General features: G+C 38.1%; 1 protein-coding gene across 5 annotated transcripts in view; it reads left to right on the top strand.

The window, feature by feature from the left end:
- TMEM200A (transmembrane protein 200A) overlaps positions 1-22,842 on the top strand; it is a 172,921-nt gene extending 150,079 nt beyond the window's left edge. For 4 of the 5 annotated variants that reach the window (XM_063443138.1, XM_063443139.1, XM_063443137.1 and 1 more), the window contains one exon: positions 20,810-22,842. In XM_063443138.1, coding sequence (XP_063299208.1) covers positions 20,826-22,277 — 1,452 coding nt within the window. In that variant the 5' untranslated portion in view covers positions 20,810-20,825 and the 3' untranslated portion in view covers positions 22,278-22,842. Of the gene's footprint in view, positions 1-18,535; positions 18,607-20,809 lie in introns of those variants that run through there. The other variant, XM_063443141.1, reaches the window with a different exon arrangement.
- The last annotated feature ends 1,347 nt before the right edge of the window (positions 22,843-24,189 follow it).

Raw genomic sequence — 24,189 nt, 5'->3', positions numbered from 1 at the left:
AGGATTGTTGCCATTAGTTTGTAATATTTCCCTGTATAACCATCTGGGCCCGGGCTTTTGCCTATAGGGATGGTCTTAGTAACTTGGAGGAATTCGTCCACTGTGATGGGGTCATCTAGGAATGCCATGTCATTGGGCGGGAGGGTGCGTTTGATTCTGGGTGTTAGGAAATCCACTGTCTTGGGGTGAGGGTTTGGCTGATTTCAGGTTGTATAAGTCAGCGTAGAATTTATGGAATGCTCCCATTATGTCTGGCATGTGTCGGGTTAGCTTGCCCGTTTCGGCCCTGATTTCTGAGATGAAGGTAGATTGTCGCTCTTTCTGTAACGACTGTGCTAGGAGTTTCCCTGCCTTACCTCCCTGCATATAGTAGGTGTTTTTTATAAGTGACATTTTCCGTTTGGCATGGAGGGTCAATGTCGCAGATAGTTCAGTCCGTTTAGCTTGCAGCGAGGTATAGTCTTCCAGTGTGGATGTGTCGTGATGTATACATTCTAGGAGTTTGATTTCCTTAGTGAGTCGAGTGATAGACCGTTCCCTCTTACGTTTCAAATTAGACGCTATTCTGATTAGTTCCCCTCTGAGGACTGCTTTATGGGCTTCCCAGGTCATTATGGGGGTAGTGTCAGGGTTGGTGTTTTCCTGAAAATAGTTAGAGGCTGTCTCTCTAATTTGTGTGAGAGTGTCTGGGGTGCTTAAGATCAAGTCATTTAGTTTCCATTGTGCGGAGGGATTGGGTAGAGATGGTATTGTCAGAGTGAGAGTGAGTGGAGCGTGGTCGGACCACGTAATTGGTCCGTAGGAGGCCGTCTGGATCAGGGGAAGGTGTCTGTGTTGGAGGAAGAACGAGTCTATACGGGAATATGTTCCCGTAGGAGGTGAGAAGAAAGAGTAGTCCTTCTTCGTAGGGTGGAGTGCCCTCCATCCGTCATAGAGTTGGGCATCGTAAATAATGTTTTTCATCTGCACTCTTGATTGGTATTGGTATTTGTGGGAAGAGGTAGTAGTGTCTAGGGCCCCGTCCAAGGACATGTTGATATCTCCTCCCAGGATAATTATTCCTTCGTGAAATTGCAATAGTTTACTTAAGATTTTTTTTGAGGGTTTGGGATTGTTTCTTATTGGGTAAATAGATGTTGGCCAGTGTGATTTGGGTGTTTTCTAGTTTTCCTTTTACAAAGAGGAATCTGAGTCATCAAATTGCTGGTCTTGGAAAATGAATTGGGTATGGCGATTAATAAGAATGGCTACCCCTTGTGCCTTAGCCTCGGTATAGTGGCTGAAGTACCCTCTTGGGAAGTCCCTATTTTGCAGTTTAGGCAGTGTATTTTTACAGAAGTGGGTTTCCTGCACAAAGACGATGTGTGCGTTGTGTCTGTTGAAGTCTGTTAGGGCCATAGATCTCTTCTCTGGAGTGTTGAGGCCCTTGGCGTTTTGCGTGAGGAGTGTTATAGTGGCCATCCCTATAGAGTAGTACGAAATGTGTCGAGAGACGGAGAAGCAATAGTCCGTGTGCGAGCAGTAACGTAACCAGCGTGGCCTCTGGGTGTGCTGTAATACATGCAGTACCTCTGTGCTTATGTAGTTTGTCAGAGGATCGGTGTGTGTTGTGTGCAAATGTAAAATACCTTGTCTCAAGTTTTTTGGTTTTTTTTTTCGTGGTGGGAAGGGGAGGAGGAGGCGGCCCACCCGGACAGGACAGGGAAGCCTATTCCACTGCAGGAGCCCCGGTCCGGGGGAGCAGTGGAGCCAGTAGCTGGTATCCAACTATCAGACAGTCGTATGAGGTAGTGGATTCTCGGTCTTTATAGTCAGGACCTTGGAGGAAACAGTATACGGTACAAAAAGTTTGCAGTTAGAAATTCTATACAGTAAACAGTAACAGTCGTTATATGACAGTAACAACAACAACAAAAATAAAATAAATAGATACTAAATAAGTAAAAATAAAGGAATCTCTCCGTGAGAGCCAACACTTCAGTTCACATACGACTAGATTATTGTGGTTAAGGAGATTGTGGCACTCTGTGATCCTATTTCCTCGCCTGCCCCATTGAGCAGGTGGGAAATCGGTTGCGGATGACTGGAATGGGGATATGCCCCCGTAGCACCCACGTATAGGTGGGTGGAATGGTTTCCCGTAAGGGGAATTTAGTTCTATCTCGGCGCAGGAGATAAAACCGAATATAAGGTGGGGTTGTGTGGTCGTGGAATGCGCCTGGGACCCAGGACTTGTTAATCCTAATATCTTAAGTAATTGTTAGGAGAATTTGTCTGTGTAACCAAATGTGAGTATCTAGTTGATGGGGAAAAAGAGAAGATACAACTTATATATATATATATATATATAGTGTCCAATTGTACCCAGCACACTCACTCAAAGGTTGTCAAAAAATGCCGGGTGCATTTAAGCCATAGCCAAAAACATATAAAATAATCTCAAAAAATAAAGGCTTGCACTCACGGTCTGTTGTTAGGATTAAAATATTTCTTCTTTATTCCATATTGTTAAAATATAGTTGCTGTCATCTCTGTCAACGTTTCAGCCACATCAGTGGCTTTCATCAGGACCAACTCAGCTCACAAAACTATTACATATACAAAAAACTGCTTATATATAGCTAAACAGACTTGTGAAACAAATTAAAACAAATTAAAAACACTTACCACCTGTGTATTCAGGCGCCCGGCGTCTCCCGCTTCCGTGTGCGCATGTGCGAACATGCCGAAACCGGAAGTAGTGTGTCCGCGTCATTGTGCCGTTGCCAGGGTAACCCGATATGTAAACAAGGCACCCGGCAATGAAACACTCCTACACACTGCCCGGGCGCCTGTTGGGTGGATTGAACAGATACAACTTCATGTGTACACATCTTATTGGCCCCCCTGCAGCACAGATCTTATGTGGCTAGCTGTTGCTATGTCATCTCTGACACCTTTTAAAATATATCAGCCGCTCACTTTCATTTTCTAATTTCAAATGTTTTATAATTATAATTATAGTGTATTATAATGATATTCTAATAGAGAGATTCTAACATGTTTTTGTATATATCGGATAGGACCGACTCCAAAGCCATTTTTAAAGGTATACCACCCCTCTCGGCTATATTGGTCATTTCTCTCTCATTTAAACGGGGGGGCTGCCTTTCCTATTAACTATTAAAGTGTAAAAGTATTTGTTCACACTTTTACAACTATACCCTTGCAAAGGTGTTAACCATTATATTTAAAGTGATACTAAGTGCTTACTTATATAAATGTTTGCTTTAAATAGTGTCATTATACGTGTCACTAATATCTAAATATCTAAATAATTAAAGTGATACTCTGTTGCTTTTATATACAATAAAGTGCTATCATTTAATGTTAAAGTGATACTCTGTGCTATTTATGTACATTATAAAGTGATACTACTTGCGTTTATGTACAATAAAGTGCTCTCCATTATTTATTACAATGAGGCCTTGTGTTAACTTTATGGGTCATTAAAGTGATACTGATTGCTTTTTATGTACAATAAAGTGCTCACCTGGTTGATTAAAGTGAAACTTTGTGCCACTTACGTATATTATTAAAGTGATATCTCTTGCAATTATATACATTAAAGTGCTTGTATTAAACATTAAAGTGATACAATGTGCTATATATTAACAGATACTAAGGTGATATGAATATCCCTCCTTCTCAAATATGATTAGGTCAGACCTCCTTTCTCTCTCATCTAATATCTACTAGGTCCTACATGTAAAGACTTATGTTGTGCTGCAATGGGGGGTAATTCTATTCTTAAAAAAACAAAGCTTTACTCAAGAGGATTGATATATAGTTTAAATCAAATGAAAGGGGCATATGATAACTGCTCATTTAAACCCCTGGGTGCAACTGTGTCCAGTTCAAAAATCCAGAACGCCTCCCTGCGTAGTAATATGTTGCCTCTATTCCCACCTCTTCTTGGGAGTGGAACATGATCGATTGCCACAAATTTTAGGGTGGCCAGAGAATGTTTGTATTCCAAGAAATGCTTCGCAACCGGTTTGTCCGTGACTCCATCCCTTAATGCCGTTCTGATATTGGACCTGTGTCCCCTGATCCGTTCACATATTTGTGTTTCCGTCTTACCGACGTAACACAAACCACACGGACATGATAATTTGTATATGATATACGTAGATTTACATGTAATTGTATATCTGATCCTGTAGATCTTGTTTCTATGTGGATGAGAGAATGTGCGTGCTGGCACCATATGGCCGCACGTCACACATCCTAAGCATCGTACACATCCTCGTATCTGTGACGGCTGGGATTTGATGTAACTTTCAACTGGATCCGTTTTTATTAACATGTCCCTTAGATTTCTGTTCCGGCGATAACAGATTCTTGGGGGTTCTCTAAATTCTTTAGGTAATGAGACTTCATGTGACAACATGTTCCAGTTTTTCTTAATAACCTTAGATACTTTATGGGCTTGGTTATGGAACGTGATGGGAAAAACCAATGCTGGTTTCCTTGAGGTGTCCTGTGGCTTGGTTGCTTTCTCTTGTGCTTTTTCCAATGCTGCTTCTAGGACTGTACTCCCATATCCACGTTCCATGAATTTACCTCTCATCTGGTCCAATTGTTGTCGTCTGACATCATCCTTCGAATTGTTCCTCATTACTCTGAGAAATTGGGCTTGAGGGATCGAGTTCTTTAAGTTTTTCGGATGGGCACTCGTATAATGTAAGATCGTGTTCCGATCCGTGGGTTTCGTATAAAGAGAAAACTCAACCTTCTTATTTGTTATAGACAGTTCGACATCCAAGAAGTGGACTTTCTCTGTGCTTATCTCTGCTGTCATCCTTACTGGTGTGGGTAATTCATTAATGGATTCAACCATCTGTTTGGCTTGTTCCATTGTACCACTCCATAGAATCAGTACATCGTCGATAAAGCGAAAGTATCTTATAATATTATGGCCATAAGGTTTCAATATGTGCTCTTCCTCAAAGACATACATGTATGTATTAGCATACATGGGCGCCATCGGGGCCCCCATCGTAAGTGGCACAAAGTTTCACTTTAATCAACCAGGTGAGCACTTTATTGTACATAAAAAGCAATCAGTATCACTTTAATGACCCATAAAGTTAACACAAGGCCTCATTGTAATAAATAATGGAGAGCACTTTATTGTACATAAACGCAAGTAGTATCACTTTATAATGTACATAAATAGCACAGAGTATCACTTTAACATTAAATGATAGCACTTTATTGTATATAAAAGCAACAGAGTATCACTTTAATTATTTAGATATTTAGATATTAGTGACACGTATAATGACACTATTTAAAGCAAACATTTATATAAGTAAGCACTTAGTATCACTTTAAATATAATGGTTAACACCTTTGCAAGGGTATAGTTGTAAAAGTGTGAACAAATACTTTTACACTTTAATAGTTAATAGGAAAGGCAGCCCCCCCGTTTAAATTAGAGAGAAATGACCAATATAGCCGAGAGGGGTGGTATACCTTTAAAAATGGCTTTGGAGTCGGTCCTATCCGATATATACAAAAACATGTTAGAATCTCTCTATTAGAATATCATTATAATACACTATAATTATAATTATAAAACATTTGAAATTAGAAAATGAAAGTGAGCGGCTGATATATTTTAAAAGGTGTCAGAGATGACATAGCAACAGCTAGCCACATAAGATCTGTGCTGCAGGGGGGCCAATAAGATGTGTACACATGAAGTTGTATCTGTTCAATCCACCCAACAGGCGCCCGGGCAGTGTGTAGGAGTGTTTCATTGCCGGGTGCCTTGTTTACATATCGGGTTACCCTGGCAACGGCACAATGACGCGGACACACTACTTCCGGTTTCGGCATGTTCGCACATGCGCACACGGAAGCGGGAGACGCCGGGCGCCTGAATACACAGGTGGTAAGTGTTTTTAATTTGTTTTAATTTGTTTCACAAGTCTGTTTAGCTATATATAAGCAGTTTTTTGTATATGTAATAGTTTTGTGAGCTGAGTTGGTCCTGATGAAAGCCACTGATGTGGCTGAAACGTTGACAGAGATGACAGCAACTATATTTTAACAATATGGAATAAAGAAGAAATATTTTAATCCTAACAACAGACCGTGAGTGCAAGCCTTTATTTTTTGAGATTATTTTATATATATATATATATATATATATATATATATATATATATATATTTGTAATATATGAATTGGGACGTGGAACAGCACCTTCTAAAGGCGACTTCCGGATCTCAGAGTCAGAACTAATGGGTTTGGATGGGCCTAGCGTGTAACGCGTCCTAGGGAAGTGCACAGGACCACTGATCTCGGCTATGTGCAACTCGTTACGGACGACTTTTGTAACCCTGGTTTATTAGAAGGGGACAATCTTTCCCTCATGTCAAAGGTGTCTGGTGTTGTAGTTTCTTAGAGGCAAAATAGAGATAGCATATATAGCAGTAGTTTAGGCATGTTAGTTATCCGTATGCATTTTATCTAGGGCTAGAGTGAAATAAATGTCCCATCAATAACTATGTACATATCACTAGGAGGTGCATACTTGCCCTCCCAACAGAAAGGAAGCATGAGAAGAAGTCCGTTGCCTGGTGTTGGGGTCTATGTAGATATGAGCATCAGACCCTTGTATCTTATAGCGTTTTGCGGCCGCTTCCAGTTCTGTAACCTCATGGAGCAAAGGAATCCCATTATCTGTTGGCGTCCAATTTGTGATTGTTCTGTGAAAAGACGGGAATATAAAGGTCCTCTGGATACTTCATCCGGATATAGGTGCTGTTCTCATAGTAAGTCTTAGTGTCTGAGTGTTAGGGTGCACGGTCCAGATATGACATCTTAGTCGTTGGTGGCAGTTCGGAGGCGGGCAGGGGTGTTGGGCTGTCTCCCCCGTCTTGCCTGTGGTGAGGTGAACCTGGTGTCATTTCTTCTCAGTTTCGCCGGAGTGGCCCATTTCTGTCGTTGGGACATTTGTACGCTGTCCTGGTGGGGTATTGGGTAGTTCCAGTCTAGTATGTTAGTGTCTGGAAGTTCCAGAGCCCGGAGGAAGGGAGGGACATCTAATATAGAGGCTATTTGGATGATACTGCCTTTATGGTTCACTATCAGGGCAAAGGGGAAGCCCCAGCGATATTTGATGTTTCGGTTGCGTAGGAGCTCAGTAATAGGTTTGAGAGCTTGCCTGGCCTGTAGGGTGTACCAGGAGAGGTCTGGATATATCTGTATGGGATTGCCATGATATAGTAAAGGCTGCGAGGTGTCCCTTAATGCTCTCATTACCCCATTCTTTGTTTCAAAGTAGTGCAGTCTACAGATCACATCTCTTGGGAATTCTTGGGAGATGCCCTTGGGGCGCAGGGAGCGGTGTGCCCTTTCCAGTAGCAAGAGGTTAGCCGGAATATCTGGCACCAATAGGCCAAAGAGCTCTGTTAAGATTAGTGTTAGGTCTTCATTTGGGGTCTCTGGCACCCCCCTTATAAGCAGATTATTTCTGCGCCCTCTATTATCCAGATCATCAATGTGCCTCTGAGTGGCAGACATAAATTGTATGTGAGAGTCTAATGTGGTGGAGATATTAGTTATTTGTGCCTGCATAACATCCTTTTCCTCATCCAAATCACCCACCTTAAGATTTAGCTGCTGAATTTCAGTGTCCATTTCCGCCATCTTGGATTGCAGTGAGGATTCTAGTTTGTGGATCATGCGTTCCATGTCCGTTTTTGATGGTAGGTTTCTTAGTAATTCTCTAATATCCAGGTCTGGGTGGGTCTCCAGTGACTTCAGAGAGCATTCTGAGAGTTGTGGGCTTTGTGGTCGGGAATCCGCCGAGGGGTCTGTACCCGCCATCTCGGAGGTCCCCGTCGCGGTCTCCATGTCCCGCTCGGTGCTCTCTCTAAGGAAATGGGTGAGGGTTCCCGATTTAGCTATTGGGGTTTTCCTCTGGTTCCCCAGACTATTGGTGCTTCTTTTGGTTAGCCATGTTCCGCGTGGGTCTCCGATGGCGGCGGATTGTGCCTGGGTCCGGGGGAGAGGATTCAGAACACAGCCATCTCGCTCTGCGGTTGGCCACGCCCCTATTAAGATAATTATATATTTTATATAAGATTATCTATATGAATTATTTCTGGAAATAGTGCGGGACATGGGAAAAGAAGATTTTTTTTGGAAAGAGCATATAGGACATTTAAACTTTTCTCAATTTTAGCACAGTTAAGACGGATGTTATTGTAAGCTTTTGTAACTTCATTTATAAAAAAAGATCTGCAAACAAAGGAAGAACAGAGATAAATGTAATGAAAAATTTAAAAATGTGAGCATTATGAGAGATCTCTATAATCTCACACAGCAATAATGAATGAATGAAACTAAAACCAATCACAGAAATACTGACAAAAGAAAATATGAGATATACTTGGGCTTACCTCGCATAAATCCTGTTGACTAAATAAAACAATATGAGATAACATCTAAAGAACAAGGTCTCCACTTATAAATCAAATAGAAGTGGATGTTTTAATTATGTTAGTGAAATTGGATTAAACAATTCAACAAGGGAAAATACTAAATAATGAAGAGAAAATAGGAGCAAAAAATGTGAGATTTTTTTTTTCTTAAAAAAGCATAGTTTAATGGACATATGAAGAACATTAAACCCAAAATTAAAGATTATACTCGTTACACTATTCCCTTTCATTACCACTCTTGTATAGACCTATTTTAAGCCAAAAGCTTGTTATTTAATAATGAAATCCTTCAACCTCTATTTGTAGAAATAGCTATAATAAAGAAAATCAAATAAAAAAACCAAGGGTATTGAAATAATAAATTTAAATATACTGTGCTTAAAACAAATCTGGTATGCTCAAGGAAATAAAGCAAATACATTATTATCCAATGGATTTAAAACCCAAATAAAAAAAAATGAATGGTAACATTTTGGATAAAGAGAAAATGATATTGGAACCAAGTAAAATAGGAAAATCTTTTGCAGATTTTTATAAACAACTATATAATTTAAATAGGGAACAAAATATAAATAAAGTGGAAAATAGGATGAGAGTAAATAACTGCTCGAAGAATGTTAATCTACCTAAATTGAGAAAAAAGTTTTAACCGTTTTAAATGCACCATTAACATTTTGGACGTTAAAAAAAAATATATACAAATCTTTTGAAGAAGAATTAGCTCCACATCTTTTGGAATTGTTTAATAATATCATAAAAAATAAAAGAAATGTCAAGCAAAATGTTAAAGCTTATGTATCTCCTATTCTGAAGTCTATAAAAAGATAAACCGTTAATAACAAATTACAGACCAATATCCCTAATGTTGGTACAAACATGTACTCAACATTATTGTCCGACAGGTGAAAATAGGGCTATTTCACGGAGACCAGATGAGTTTTATACCAGGAAGAACTGCAGGTGACAATATAAGACCAATTGGGTTTTATACCAGGAAGAACAGCAGGTGATAATATAAGAAAGAATCCAAACATTTTGTTATTAGCAAAAATTCGAGGATAATTAGAGATACAAATTGTAAAGTATCATTATTCACTAATGATATCTTACTCTAAAATAACCATATCTCTCTTTTAAATAGTTAAAGAAGCCCAAGCCTTCTCATTAGTGCCTTATTACTGACTTAATGTAGGAAATTGACAGACATTATCATTTAATTTAAAGGAAACAGATAATGATAAACTACAGGAATTATACAATTTACAATGGACAGAAGATACGATAGACTACGTGGGTATTAAAAGCTCTATCCATATAAATAAGATAATGGAATCCACAGAGAAAACAATAACTATCCCTTACTGAGATAGTGAGTGATATACTAAAGTGCCTGATTAAAAGCAGCTCAACACAAAAAGTGGAATACCTTAATCCACAATAAAGTGCAAAATATAAGAATAAAAACGTATAAACAATATACCAGCGAATGGAGCGCTATAATGAATATTAATATAAATAATGAGGGGGTATACTCACCCCTCCAACATAGTGATACAATGTGTCCAAATGTACATACAAAGTAAAACAACAAAAAGAGAGAATATAGTGCAGATGGTTTACAAAAATAAAAAATGAATAATAGTAGCAATTGGTTGAAACCACTCACGTGGGTTGGAGCCTATAAGCTATTGGCTCCGTAAGTGACTCCTTTTTGCTCTTGAGGCAGCAACACACCCCTTTGTCCCAAACAATGTTCTCCCGAAGATATGGAACAAGCAGAGAGAGAGAACCTCATAGGTGGTATTGTACAGATAGTGCATACAAAATAGTGAGATAGTAATGATTATGCTCACCTTAGACAGAGCCTTGAATTCCTGGCTCTGAGGTTTGTTGGCAATATGCTAATTTATTGGGATAGCATTCCCCACATAGTGTTCCTGGAGGCTAGAAAGGACTATATGGACTAATATAAAAAAATAACGATTTATTGAAGAGATAAAAAATAATAATAAAAACAATATTAAGACTTCTCAAAAGCATATAAGCTAAATGGTAGAAAGTCCAAGTATAAAAGTCCAAACTCCAGCTAAACGCGTTTCACTCTTGTATGAGCTTCCTCAGTAGCTATCGAGCTGAAGATAATGGAATCAAATTATTTATCACTCTTAAAAAAATAAAAAAAATAAAAATTAAACAAATAGAAAATAAAATCCTTGCACTGGATAGGAAGACTAAACATTAAATATTATATCTTACCAAAGCTTGTTTTTCATTTTAGATATAGTCCTATGAAACTTAAAGGAACACTATAGGGTAAGGAATACATGGTGTGTGTTAAAACCACCATCTAGCCCCCCTGACCTCCTCATGCCTCCTAAATATAGTAAACTCGTATTCAAACCTGAAGCTGTATCTCTGCATGCTGTTTCCTCAAAACAGCAAGCTACCTGCTGACATCATCAGAAGTGGTGATCCAATCACAATGCTTCTCCATAGGATTGGCTGAGACAGACAAGGAGGCAGATCAGGGGAAGAGCCAGCACAATTCAAACACAGCCCTGGCCTATCAGCATCTCCTTATAGAGATGAATTTACTCAATTAATCTCTATGGGGAAAGTTCAGTGTCTGCATGCAGAGGGTGGAGACACTGAATGTGTTGATGCATTTTAGGCAGCCATGACCCAGAAAGGATCTCTAACAGCTATCTGAGGAGTGTCCAGTGAAGTTATCACTAGACTGCACTGTTAACACTGCATTTTCTTTGAAAAGACAGTTCTTACAGCAAAAAGCCTGAAGGTAATGATTCTACTCACCAGAACAAATACAATAAGCTATAGTCGTTCTGGTCACCAGAGTGTCCCTTTAATAAAGGTATCCTGGCAGAATTCCAAGGACTGTTTAATACATTTATTTGGAAACATATAGAGCAATGGTAGTATTTAAAATTCTATTAAGAAGAAGTAATCGACAGAGCCTTGGTCTGCGTGACATAACTAGAATCTATGATTCAGCATAGCTTGCGCATATAGTTAAGTGGTTTGTCATTAATGATTCTAAATATCTAATTATATTCAGATACTAAATATAATAGTATATCCATATATGTTAATAGCTTTCCCTTCCTGGACCTTCAATTCTTTCCTACAACTGTGCCAGCCTTTAATCTTCATTGAAAATGTTTCTAGCAATCTACTTTTGTACCATACCCAGTGTTGTATTTAGGATTTGTGCTGCCCTAGGCAGGACGGTGCTCGGGCAACGCACCCCTCTCTCCCCAATTTCAATATGCACACACACATTCACTGAGAGACACACACTCACTGACACACACTCACTCAAATTCACTGACACACTCACTGAAACACACACACTCACATTCACTGACACACACTCACTGACTGACTGACTCACTCACATTAACTGACACACACACACACACACACACATTTCCCCCACTCACAATTATTATTATTTCTTTTTTTTAAATTGAAATCCACTCAGCCTTCCTACTTTTGGGATAACTGGGTGGATTTTTCACCTGGGGTCCAGTGGGGCTGCTGGGCAGGGAGGCGGCCAGGCGTGCAGGCGGGCGGTTGTTTCCTGGGCTGGCAGGCAGCCACACTAAGCTGTCAGTGAGGGAGCACTTTCCCTTGAGCTCTCTGCTCAGCTCCCTCGCGCACTGCAGAGAGATGCTGGGAGCCGGATTATGACGTCATATTCCGGCTCCCGGCATTACTGCGGGTCGTGCAAGTTTAGTGTGACTGCTTAGTGTGGCTGCCCGACCGCCCACCCAGGAAACAACTGCCTGCTTGCCCCGAGGGAGCCCAAAGGTGGCCAGCCGGCCAACCCTGGGGCTCCCATAAACCAAGGCAAACAGGGTATTTGCCTGGGCATTTAGGGCAGCGTTTTTTGCTGCCCCCTGGAAATTGCTGCCCAAGGCAAATGCCTTGTTTGCCTCGTGGTAGACACATCCCTGACCCTACCAATACCTTCTGTGTCACTTTACCATGCTCCCTAAGCAGGGCCCTCAACCCCCTCTGTTCCTGTGCCTCCAACTCGCCTGGTTACAAATATGTGTCGGTACTGTAGAATTTGTTGGCGCTTTATAAATAGTATTAAAAATAATAATCCTAGTTCTCAGAATGTCTTTGTTTGCCACTCTGGAGGACACATTCTCTTCTTGTGGTGTATGAATATGGAACAGTACGAGTATTAACACAGGTGAGTGCCCATTTTTCACTTGAAACCTATTCTCCTGTATAGGATCCAGACTACAACCTGACTTTAACTTTGTAAATTGTACTTGGTAAATGAAATGAAAAACATTCAAAGAATCACATTTTTTTAAAAGTATTTTGGATTATATTGTTACATCTCCAGTTTCTTTTGTGTCCTTTGCACACCAATAAATTGTAACCTCTATGCTAAGCTCCCATTGTGCAAAGGGATAAGAACATGCTGTTTTTCCAATGTAACAGAGTCCACATGAGCATACCACATACCAATACATACATTTTATTTTTGGTATAAAATATAGTGAGATATTTTCCCTATATATGTGGGAAATATAAAAAAAATGTTTTGTATCTTATTTCCAGTATGCTCGTAAGTTAAGCATGCCCTCCAGGCTCCAGCCAAAGAAACATTTAGGGGCCTCTTCATTGAATACTGAAATATTTTGAATATTTAGGTTTCAGTTTACTGAAATCTGATATTTAGTGAATAAACCACCTTTGAATATCGTTGGCTGGATTCAGTGACAATTGTTTTTATGAATACGAACACTATAGTGTTAGGAATATAAAACGGTGTCCCTCTGAATCTAGATAGATAGACAGACAGACTACACACTCTTGAATTATTATCATGTTTAATAAACTTGTAACTTCTTTTACCAATAAGTATTGTTTTTTAATTTATACTTTGTTTGATTTATGTTCTAAAAATTATAGCATTAAACAATAAAATAATATATTTTAGGTAATTGGGTGATTTTGTACTGTAGGTTGGTAACATACATCTATGACAATCTGCTTGCATTTAACTAATTTCTCATTAAACTGGCCTTCCTGCTGGGTTATCTGTTTTATAGACCTTTATTAGGTTGTAAAGAAACTATGTTTTTTTTGGACAGTTGACTTTATGTTTAAGATGAGTCAGTTGCCTTTTTTTTTATTTACCATCACATGTTCCTGCTCTCTCTTAATGACAGTCTATATTAAATATCTTCTCTATTATACCTTTTTAAACAGCCTTTTTTTGTCTGAAAAGTCAGGTAGAAAATACTTAAAGGACAACTGTCATATCTAAACTATTTTTTAACATAATAATCCTTTCAGACTGCCTGACTCAATGTATATACGTATGGCTGAAGGATCCTGTTATATAATAAAGGTAGGGGGAGTTTTTCTAAGAAAAAATAAATGAACATATACTTCATTTAAAAAATCAATTTTCTTTAAAAACTCAATGAAAGGATTACTATATTTTTTTTAAAAAGTATTTAGGTGGCTGTTGTCCTATAAATATTAATTAGTCATAAGTCACTGTGGCTCTCAAATCGTGATCAACCAACAAGTGATTATTCGAGCATCATGGAAGTTGTAGATATACTGAAGCCAGAATGGAATGTGAAAGATACTCATTCTTACTTTGCATTGTAATATCTTTGCACGTGCAAGATATCAAATAATTTTTATTTTTATTTTTTTAACTGTATTTCATGGATTTAGAATTTAAAGCATTATGGATTTAGGATTTAATGCATCTGATACAGGCGGCAACTGCACCAGGGCAGTGGGGGATTTATGAACTGGAGTTTTCTTTCCTAATGTGCAGGCTGTTTTTAAGATTTCTCTTGAAATAAATATTTAATATAAAGCTGCTGCTGCTGTTTCCTACCTTTCTACCCTTATATACTGGAAACAAAAGTCCAAGCCTGTAATGAGTGGAGCCTGAGCGCATCTGTAGCCTGAACATTCTCTACCTGCTCCACAATTGTGAGTGGCTTTTCACCTAAACATTGATTTGTGGCTTTGTCATAGTATTACATTATATTTTTTTTCTCTTCATATTTAGGAAATTAATCTATTGTATGCTGTAAGGGATTATTTAAGCAGTCTTGCACATATTCCACTATTATTGAAACACTTTAGTGTATTTTGGGAAGAAGCACTTTGTTATATGCACTTTAATAAATTTGTGTGCACTTTATACAATTTAGGTGCACTTTAGTGAATTTTTATCATCAACACTCTTTTTTTGGTTTATTGATTTTGTGTGTATTTACTGGGCTATTACACTTTATTAGGTGATGCTTGCTAGATTGTTGTTTTTATGCAATATTTTAGATCACTTTGTCGAATCTTGTATTCACTTGAGTTTTTGGTATTTACAATATTGCTGTTTCCAAAGAAGTCAGGTGAATAAAGTCTTGCACCACATCTGACTTACCTACTGTGCATTACAAATTCATTCTTTTTTTACATACTTCTATCTTCGCCCACACCTGATTTACCTACAGTACAAATTCCTGCTACATTCCTATACTTCCACCCTCTTCTTTGCCAAGCAAGAATATTTTACCTTTTTCATCCTCACTTACTCAAGTGATCCAAAATGCCTTTTACATATCTTTAACTCCCTCCTCGGCCCACTGCAAGCCCACCCTTAACTGACCTCATAGTGATTTTGCATGTTACTTTACTGAAAAGATTAACAAAATCAGAATTGCAAACACCCCTTTTTCTGCTTCTCCTCCATTAGTCCACTTTCATTTTGTTCCCTCTTTCATTCTTAACTATTTTTCTCTGAAAAAAAGTCTCTAACTTTCTTCTTCCCTGTCAACCTACCATTTATTATCTTAATCCCCACAACTCTTATCTTGTACAATCCGTTTCCCTTAGTCTGGTCCAATTTCTAACGCATATGTTACACTTCTATCTGTCTACTGGCATCTTCCCCTCTTTCCGCAAACATGCAATAATCAATCCCATCCTTAAACCCCACCTCTTGACCCTACTTCTCCTTGTTATGTACCATCTGATTTTCCCCTAGCTTCCAGTGCTGGGTATCACCATAGTCCAGCTTTTGTTCTCTCCTTCCAGTGTTAGGTTTTACCACACACCATTTTTTACTAGATTAGTTCAACAAAGGCATTTTATCCATCAATCTATCTTCCCCTCTGGCATGCTGTAATTCTATTGTGTCTTTACCCTTTCCTCATAGTGTGAGGTCATTTGAGCAACTCTTTTCTCTGGTAATATTTTCAATGGTATGTCAATTGCTTGTTGTCAGATAACATGTAAAACTTATATGTTGGCACTATAGACATGAATAATAATACTATTCGTTTTAAAGCTGGAGTCCCAAAGAATACCTAATCCCTGATCACTACATCTGTGAAATGCAGCTTCCACCACACTCATACTTATCAAATCAAGCACTGACAGATACAGATTAAGATCCAAACTTAGATGTATAACTGATTAAAGGGACACTATAGTCACCATAACCACTACAGTTTAATGTAGTGGTGTCTATAGGATGTTGCCGCAGTGTTAGCACTGTAAACCCTGTCTGTCTGAGAAAAGGCAGTGTTTACTTTGCTGCCTAGTAACACCTCTAGGTGCAGTCACACTCTGCATGGAGACTCTAAACGTTCTCCATAGAGGATGCTAATTGTCGCAGGCCAACATTTTGTGACACATGTGCAAAAGCTTTCCACTACTTTCCAATGGGAAATCATTGGATTGGCTAAGATTATAAAAATTGATTGTAACGAACCCCTTGTATTTCGTATGATACGTTCTGAATCACTCCCAAAATGCTAGAGGCTTGAGTGATTATAGCCCGTTCGCATAGTACGCAAGTTGGTACTCTCCTGAAATCCAAGCAGGTTGTGAGAAAAATCAGGGGTTTCGTTGTTCGCATATCCAAACATCAGTCAAGACTTGATGAAGGGTACAACAGGAATGATTTATTATGGCCAGATGGCCCACTTTGATACACAAACCCCCAACATGGGGTCTCCAGCAAAAGTATGGTAAAACATGCCCAGGAGTCTTTGTGTCTAGGAGATAATTGAGTGTACTTTGCTTAAACTAATTATCTCCCAGGACCTAGATGTACAGAAAATAAAACACAAAACACAGCAAAATACCCATGACACACATAGAAACCCCCACAAGTACTATATCCCCAGATAGCCTGGATCTGAGTGCCCAACATATCCAAATAGGGCTCAGATTCCCTGAACACGGCCGAATTGCCACTGAGGTAAAGTTTTACCAACCCGCACAAAATTCTATCACACGTGGAGTCTGCCCCAAATCTTTCCAGGAAAAAAGTGGTAGCGGTCGGTCACTTTCGGGACGTCCAAAAAGAACAAACTGTCGAACGGTTTCCCAGGCTCATAGGTAGCGATTGTTCGCCTAGTTCGTGCGAACAATCACACTGAATAGCGCTCTCCTGGCTTATCAAGAATAGAAGCAGGTGTTCGTACAAAGTTACAGGTGTTCACGGGATCGAGTGTCCGACTTAGAGTCCCAGACACTCGACGACCAAGTACTGCTGCCTGCTTTCGGGAAACACACAACTTAAGTTTGTGGTTTTCTTTGAAGTTAAATGAGCCAGGGGGGTGGCCAGTGTTCTGTAGATCAATCTACCGAATGCAGGGAAAATAACTGGGACAAGGTAATACAGGGTTTTGTCACGTGGATGATCTCAGCCATGGATGTGGAGCCAGGTGTGGCCAGCTACAGAAAGACCAGTGTGTCCTGGGATAAAAGGTAAGTAAATTCACCTTTTTACTGCACAGAGATGGGGCCGGCCAGCTAAACAGCCACTTCACCACTATTTGTAGTCCTGACATTCCTTTAAAGTCTATTATCTATATAATATCAATTCATTTTAAAGAGCTGGATACTTAAAGGAACACTATAGTGTTAAAACGACCATTTAGCCCCCTTGCCTCCCTAAATATAGTAAAATCTTACTTGTATTCATGTCTGAATCTGCTGGCTCTGCCCTGTCTACTTCTGAAACTGCCTGTGTCTACTAACATCATCTGAAGTGGTGGTCTGAGACAATCACAATGCTTCCCCATAGGATTGGCTGCGACTGTCAAGGAGGCAGATCCAGTGCAGAGCCAGCACAAGTCAAACACAGCCATGGCCAATCAGCATCTCCTTGTAGAGATGAATTGAATCAATACATGCCTATGAGGAAAGTTCAGTGCCTGCGTGCAGAGGCTGTAGACACTGAATGGCAGTGCTGCTTACTCTGCAGCACTGCCCAAGGAAGCACCTTTAACAGCCATCTGAGGAGTGGCCAGTATGTTATGACTAGGCTGTAATGTTAATACTGGTGAGATACAAATCACAGAAAATGTATATAACTAGCAAATAATAGAGGTAGACATCATAGTTATGTTAAGCTACTTTATACTCATATTATTTATTATACTAAGTATTTATTAAGGTTGTGAAAAGATTACTGATTTCCTTGTGTAGGCTAGCCATAATCAGATGTGATCTGGTAGCATGCCTGCATTGTCCTGCTCTCTCTGTGGTAGCCTACAACAATGAAAAAGAAGGCAGCCAGGCAAAAGAAGATATTGGTTGCAGTTCCTTGTCAAATCGTACTTATGACAACAGGAATTCTGGAACAGCAAACCTATAAGTATAGAAACAGTATGACCTGTCATTGTACTTTCTTCAGATCCCTCACCTGAAGATTGTTGAAGCCGTGGATTAGAGCACACTGTTGAGATATTTTGAACAAAAGATTGGTTGTTTACACATTCCCTAATGACAGTCAAGAAAGAAAATGCTTTTCTGAATTCAACCTAAGTAAAGCTGATTTTGTAGCAATGAATGTAGTAAAGCAGACTTTTCCATAACCTGTCTCCTCCACATTCTTAACTATACCATCATCATCATCATCATCATCATTTTGATATCTTTAAAAAAATTTTTTTACTCGCTTAAGGGCCGGGTCTATGCCGTCCTGCAGAGCTTCTTTAACGCCATTTGATGGTATAGACCACCATGCAGTAAAGGTACCAACAAGGGTTGAATCCCTGCTGAGAGCAAGGACACACAGGTATCATTCAATACTTACCGGCTCTAGACTAACAGACTATGAGCAGCACTAAAGTTGTAATCTTAGCATGCCATCTTTTGCAAAGTTTTAGCTTTAAAACTGTATTTAGAACTTCTTAAAGTGTATTGAAATTCTAGACATATCTACCATTTTAACAATTAAAACAAATTGGTGAATCTGTTTTGAGTTAATTTTCTTTATTTGCACCTGGAGTGTAGAAATTATAAGATGTAAAACTGAGAAAAATATTTTTATTTTATTTATTTTTTTCATTTTTTTTTCAGACTACTTTTTATTCCATTATGCATGTAAGGTATCAAAAGAAAGTCCTAATTCTCTTAAAAAATATATATATATTATTTATGAGTGCACTTAAACAGAAAGGGAAAAATCAAGGTAGAATGAATGCATGGCAAAAGTGCCAAAAATACCTTGTTCAAAAACGCATTGCATCTCAAAAAAGCCTTGGTCCTTAAGGGCTTAAATGCAGAAAAGGGGACGATAAGCATTACAAGGTATAGATGTTTGCTAAGAGTGTTAATATTAAAGTAGAGCTTTGGATGAGCAGGTTGTAATAATGGAGGAATGTGGAGAGTTGTTTGATGAGAATTACAGAACAATAATAAATATAACAGACCCTGGTATTTTAGCTATCCTTAGATAACAATATCATATAACCAAAGTATGGTGAGAATAGTTACATGTTCAAGATTTTTCTAAGGTAACATGTATTTTGATTTAAATTTGATTTAAATTGGTGAAATATGTTAGCTGAAGACTGAAAATAATGTTGTAAAGTAAAATATGTGCACAAAATTAGGTTGTAATGATCACTGTATCACAAAAACAATTCATAAGCAGCAAGCATAGTTTAGTAGATTAAACTATTGTCTGTTTGTGGTGTTAGTGCTAAAGCACTCTGCTTTGATATTTTTGTTTTAAATTGATATTTCGTATGCTTGAGCCTTAGATAAATATAGAACAAGCAGTGGAGGAACTACCGTGGTCGCAGCTGCGACTGGGGCCGCCACTCCAGGGGTGCGGCCACACTATGTGTGTCTGTATGAATCTCTATATGTGTGTGTATGTATGTCTGTGTGTGTGTGTCTATATGTATGTATGTGTGTCTGTCTGTGTGTATGTATGTGAATGCATGTCTGTGTGTATGTATGTCTGTGTGTCTGCATATGTATCTTTTTGTATATGTGGAGGGAGGGGGGAACGTATGGGAGGGGGGCGGTAAACGCATGGGGGGAGGGTGGCAGAGGGGGCCCCAGGGCACCTTTAGCACCAGGTCCCTGTGATTTCTAGTTACGACTCTGAGAACAAGCAAATCTATATCATTATTTCATTAGCACCCTAACTCATCTATAGCATAATTTTAAACTATGATTCATATAAAAACTAACTGCTGATTGAACTTTTTCATAAATGAATAATATTCTCTGAGACTTCAAAATGAGAGCACAATGAGTAGTCAGTCACACGGGAAGGTTTATCAAGATAAAATGCATGCTAGTGTGGGTGTAAAGTTATAAATGTTTAGAGACATTCTACTGGTTTCCCCAGCAAATGCACTTTAATTAGCACTTGGCCTGGTTTTTGCTTTGATAAATCTGCCTTTTAGTGTGTGTCTTTGCAAACCACCTGTAAAGATATCCGATTTGTTATTTCTAATGTTCTAACTTTATCTTTTAAAGTCCAGGCTTTTGATACATTCACAATTTAGAATATAACTCTTCATTCTTGATATAAGTCCATAATTAAAAGGCCATTAATGCACTGATTAAATAACAAAATAAGAACCAAATTAATGATTTTTCATTTTATTGTAAATGTTATATTCTAACCTTTAAAAAAAATAAATTGAAATTTGATACAGCAAATATTTGTTATTAGTCAATTGGCCTTCTTAATACAGTTATTTGCATTGTTTATGAATGTGCCTTTATTGCAATGCATAGCACTAAAATAAACACAGAAGAAATGTAAATAACCAAAGTTGTATGAAATTATTAGTGTTTCTTTATTGAAGCTAGTGGCAAAATAAAGTCATGATTAATAAATGCAAATGTATGAGCAAAGCATCACATGTTGCAAAATGTCAATAAAAGGTGCTTATTATTTAGCTTTGTTTTCTACTACAAAGATTTCCACTTCGTTAAATGTTATACACTTTCTTTTTCTTTTTTTAAATCTTCAGATCCTAAGAAAGAACTATGATAGCAACTGGAGGTGTCATAACAGGACTGGCCGCCTTGAAGAGGCAAGATTCAGCCAGATCCCAGCATCTTTTGTCCAGACCTGCATCACCACCTCCTGAAAAGAAACCTGTAAGGCGCCGTCCCCGAGCAGATGTAGTTGTTGTGAGAGGGAAAATTCGGCTTTACTCTCCATCTGGCTTTTTTCTTATTCTTGGAGTAGTAATATCTGTTGCAGGAATAGCTATGGCAGTTCTTGGGTACTGGCCACATAAAGAACAATTTTTAACATCAGAAGTCACCATAGAGGTTAATAAGACCCACATGTTTGGAGAAGCTGGAATGATGGTAACGTTTTTTGAACAACATTTACACTCAGAAAAAATGAAAATGTTGGGACCGTTCACAATGGGTATTGGAATATTTATTTTTATATGCGCCAATGCAATACTTCATGAGAATCGAGACAAGGAGACCAAGGTCATTCACATGAGAGATATTTATTCAACTGTCATAGACATTCATAGCATGAGGATAAAAGAGCAGAAACATTTAAATGGAGCCTTTTCAGGCTTGTATGGGGAAGCTGAATACAGACCTCCTGACAATCCTTGTGCATCTAAACTTGCAGCAAACACGATTGCCTCATTTTCAAATAGCTACAAAAGCTGCAGCTCCATGGATGATGAGGAAAGCAGCCCTCGTCCTAATAAAAGCTTTGCTAACCTTCTGCCACCTCTTCTCATGGAACGCTCTGGTTTTGGTCTTCACTCTCATTCCAACAAGGTAACAGATGATAGAAGTAGTGGTTCTAAAAAATGCGAGACAAAATCGATTGTATCATCATCAATCAATGCTTTTACATTGCCTGTAATAAAGCTGAACAATTGTGTTATTGATGAACCTGACATTAATAACATAACTGAAGACTCAGAAAATAATAGTAGGCAAAGAAATGTATCAATAGATTCATTAGCTATTCCATCACCAGTCATAAATAGACCTTATAAACCTGCTAATACCCCACTACAGCGCAGTTATTCCAATATAGAAGCACTGACCACTGAACCTTCAATAGCAACTGGACCCCCTAGTGGGCAACTTTTATCACCAGGAGCTGCCAGGAAGCAATTTGGATCTAATACATCTTTGCATATTTTGTCTTCACATTCCAAATCTTTAGACTTAGACAGAAGACCTTCTACTCTTACAGTTCAGGCTGAACAAAGAAAGCACCCAAGCTGGCCAAGACTTGATCGTAGCAATAGCAAAGGGTACATGAAACTTGAGAATAAAGAAGATCCAATGGACAGGTTAATAGTGCCACAGCAATCTCAATCTGCAAAAAAGGACTATACCAACAAGGAAAAACTACTCATGATCTCAAGATCACATAATAATTTGAGTTTTGAACATGATGAATTTTTGAGCAACAACCTAAAGAGAGGGACTTCTGAAACAAGATTTTAATATGCTATATTTTCTTGAAACTATGTTCTATTACCCAAAATATTAGAATTTTCTTCTTTTGGTAAATTGTTTTTAATTGTTTATTACCAAAAAGTCAATTGTTACAGTTGATCACGGAGGAGTAGCTGTATGTATTAATGACAAATAACTATGACTGATTAACTCTTATGTAATTCATGTGGTTTGTGTAAGCCAAAGAAGTGTTCCCATGGAATTCCAATGCTTACTTCAACTATTTTTATGTTTTTTTTTAAATAGTTAAATGTGCCCCAAATTATAAATGTCTTTTTTTTTTGTATGGTATCTTTGGTATGTAATAATCCACTGAAACTGCTACAATGTATTGTTTGGAGAGCGAAGGTAAGTTGAGATCTGAAAAGCCAAAGTAAATAAGTACTGTATGTAATAAATTACTTATACTGATGAGATATAGTTGTTGAAAAGTATAACATGCAAATTGTCTTTTTTTAACAAACTTTTTAAAAAAACTACTTTAGTGAAAGTATATTTTATTGTCTACATTGTGAAATTTCACCATATTAAAATGTGGTAATTAGTCTTTGCTTAATCCATTCTCTTGAAACATTGTATATCAATATGTTGTTCTACTACAAAAAATGTCAGCCACTACCAAAGTCCCACATTGATCAGGATTGCAGAGCTGTCTATGCATGTCTCAGACGTTGCTTATCTATCTGAATGCCTATGGGCCACATGCAACAATAAAAAACATATTTTAGTACTGTATTTAAATTACAATTTAAGAATTATTGTAAACACCCTCCTGAGTATGCCACACTATGGGGTACATAATATGATGAGCACCCAGTCCCACCTTATCAAGTCTAATTCTGAGTACACTATTGCTTACATAAATAAGTAGTGGCCAGGTTAATTTACAGCAGCCTGTAAAATGTGGCATTATCCGTTAAATCTCAGCACTATAACCACAATGCAGTCCCTTCAGGTTTTTCCAAGCCATTTTCAGATGGTGATCTCCCAGCAACCAATTTACACAGAAATAAAGAATCATAGACAAAATGTTAATTGCTTCAGTCATCGTACATGGTGACCTAATATAGTCTATTAGAGTAGAAAATTGATTTCTGTCTCATGACTTGAGAAAGTACTCCAAATGCAATAGCCACTACAACATATTATAGTGGTTGTGGTGCAAGAAGTGTTTGCGTGGTGCTCCTTGATTTTTGACAAATAGTTTTTCAATCTTTTTGACAAAGAACATGGCAAAAAAACACCATCTTCAGCTACTGCTGAAATAATATTGCTTCTATATTTTCTGTACAAATCTGGAGAGCAGTGATGGTGTGCTATGCTTAGCTGTCCCCGGAACTTGCAACATATTATTTCCCTCCAAATTTGGACCAATTATGAGGAAGCTATTAAGAAATTCTCTATTAAATATAAAAGGTGGATGGCATTGTCCTACATCAGTATAATAATTGAAAACTTTTGGGCAGTTTTTCATTTTCTTTTTTTTTTTTAATGAAAATTGTTATTGTTCATCATTATTATTATGCTACTGCATAGAATTTATAGCTTGTACATTGTAGTTCCCAGCAGTCATCCTCATTAAATGTAGTTCATTGAAGCAAGGAATACCTGTAGACAAAACACAGAAATTCAGCCAATCAGATTAGTAACAAAACAAAAAAACATATGCTAAAAGTTTAACTTTCTATAACTGTGTTATTGTTCATCTGTGTAGTTTATCAATCATCCTAAAGTAATTGGGTTTATGCAATACAAACAAATTGTAAAGAATTGAAAAACTGAATTGCAGAATTAACAAAGTTTAGTAATTTGCTATGTTTAGTTTTCATTTCACTACGGGTTAAAGGGACTCTCCAGTGCCGGGAAAACATATCAGTTTTCCTTGCACTGCAAGAGCCTG

Source organism: Pelobates fuscus, chromosome 2, assembly GCF_036172605.1.
Source record: "Pelobates fuscus isolate aPelFus1 chromosome 2, aPelFus1.pri, whole genome shotgun sequence".
In the NCBI taxonomy this organism is placed as follows: Eukaryota; Metazoa; Chordata; class Amphibia; order Anura; family Pelobatidae; genus Pelobates; species Pelobates fuscus.
Note: the sequence above shows the minus strand (reverse complement) of the source record. Positions and strands in the feature narration are given on the sequence as shown.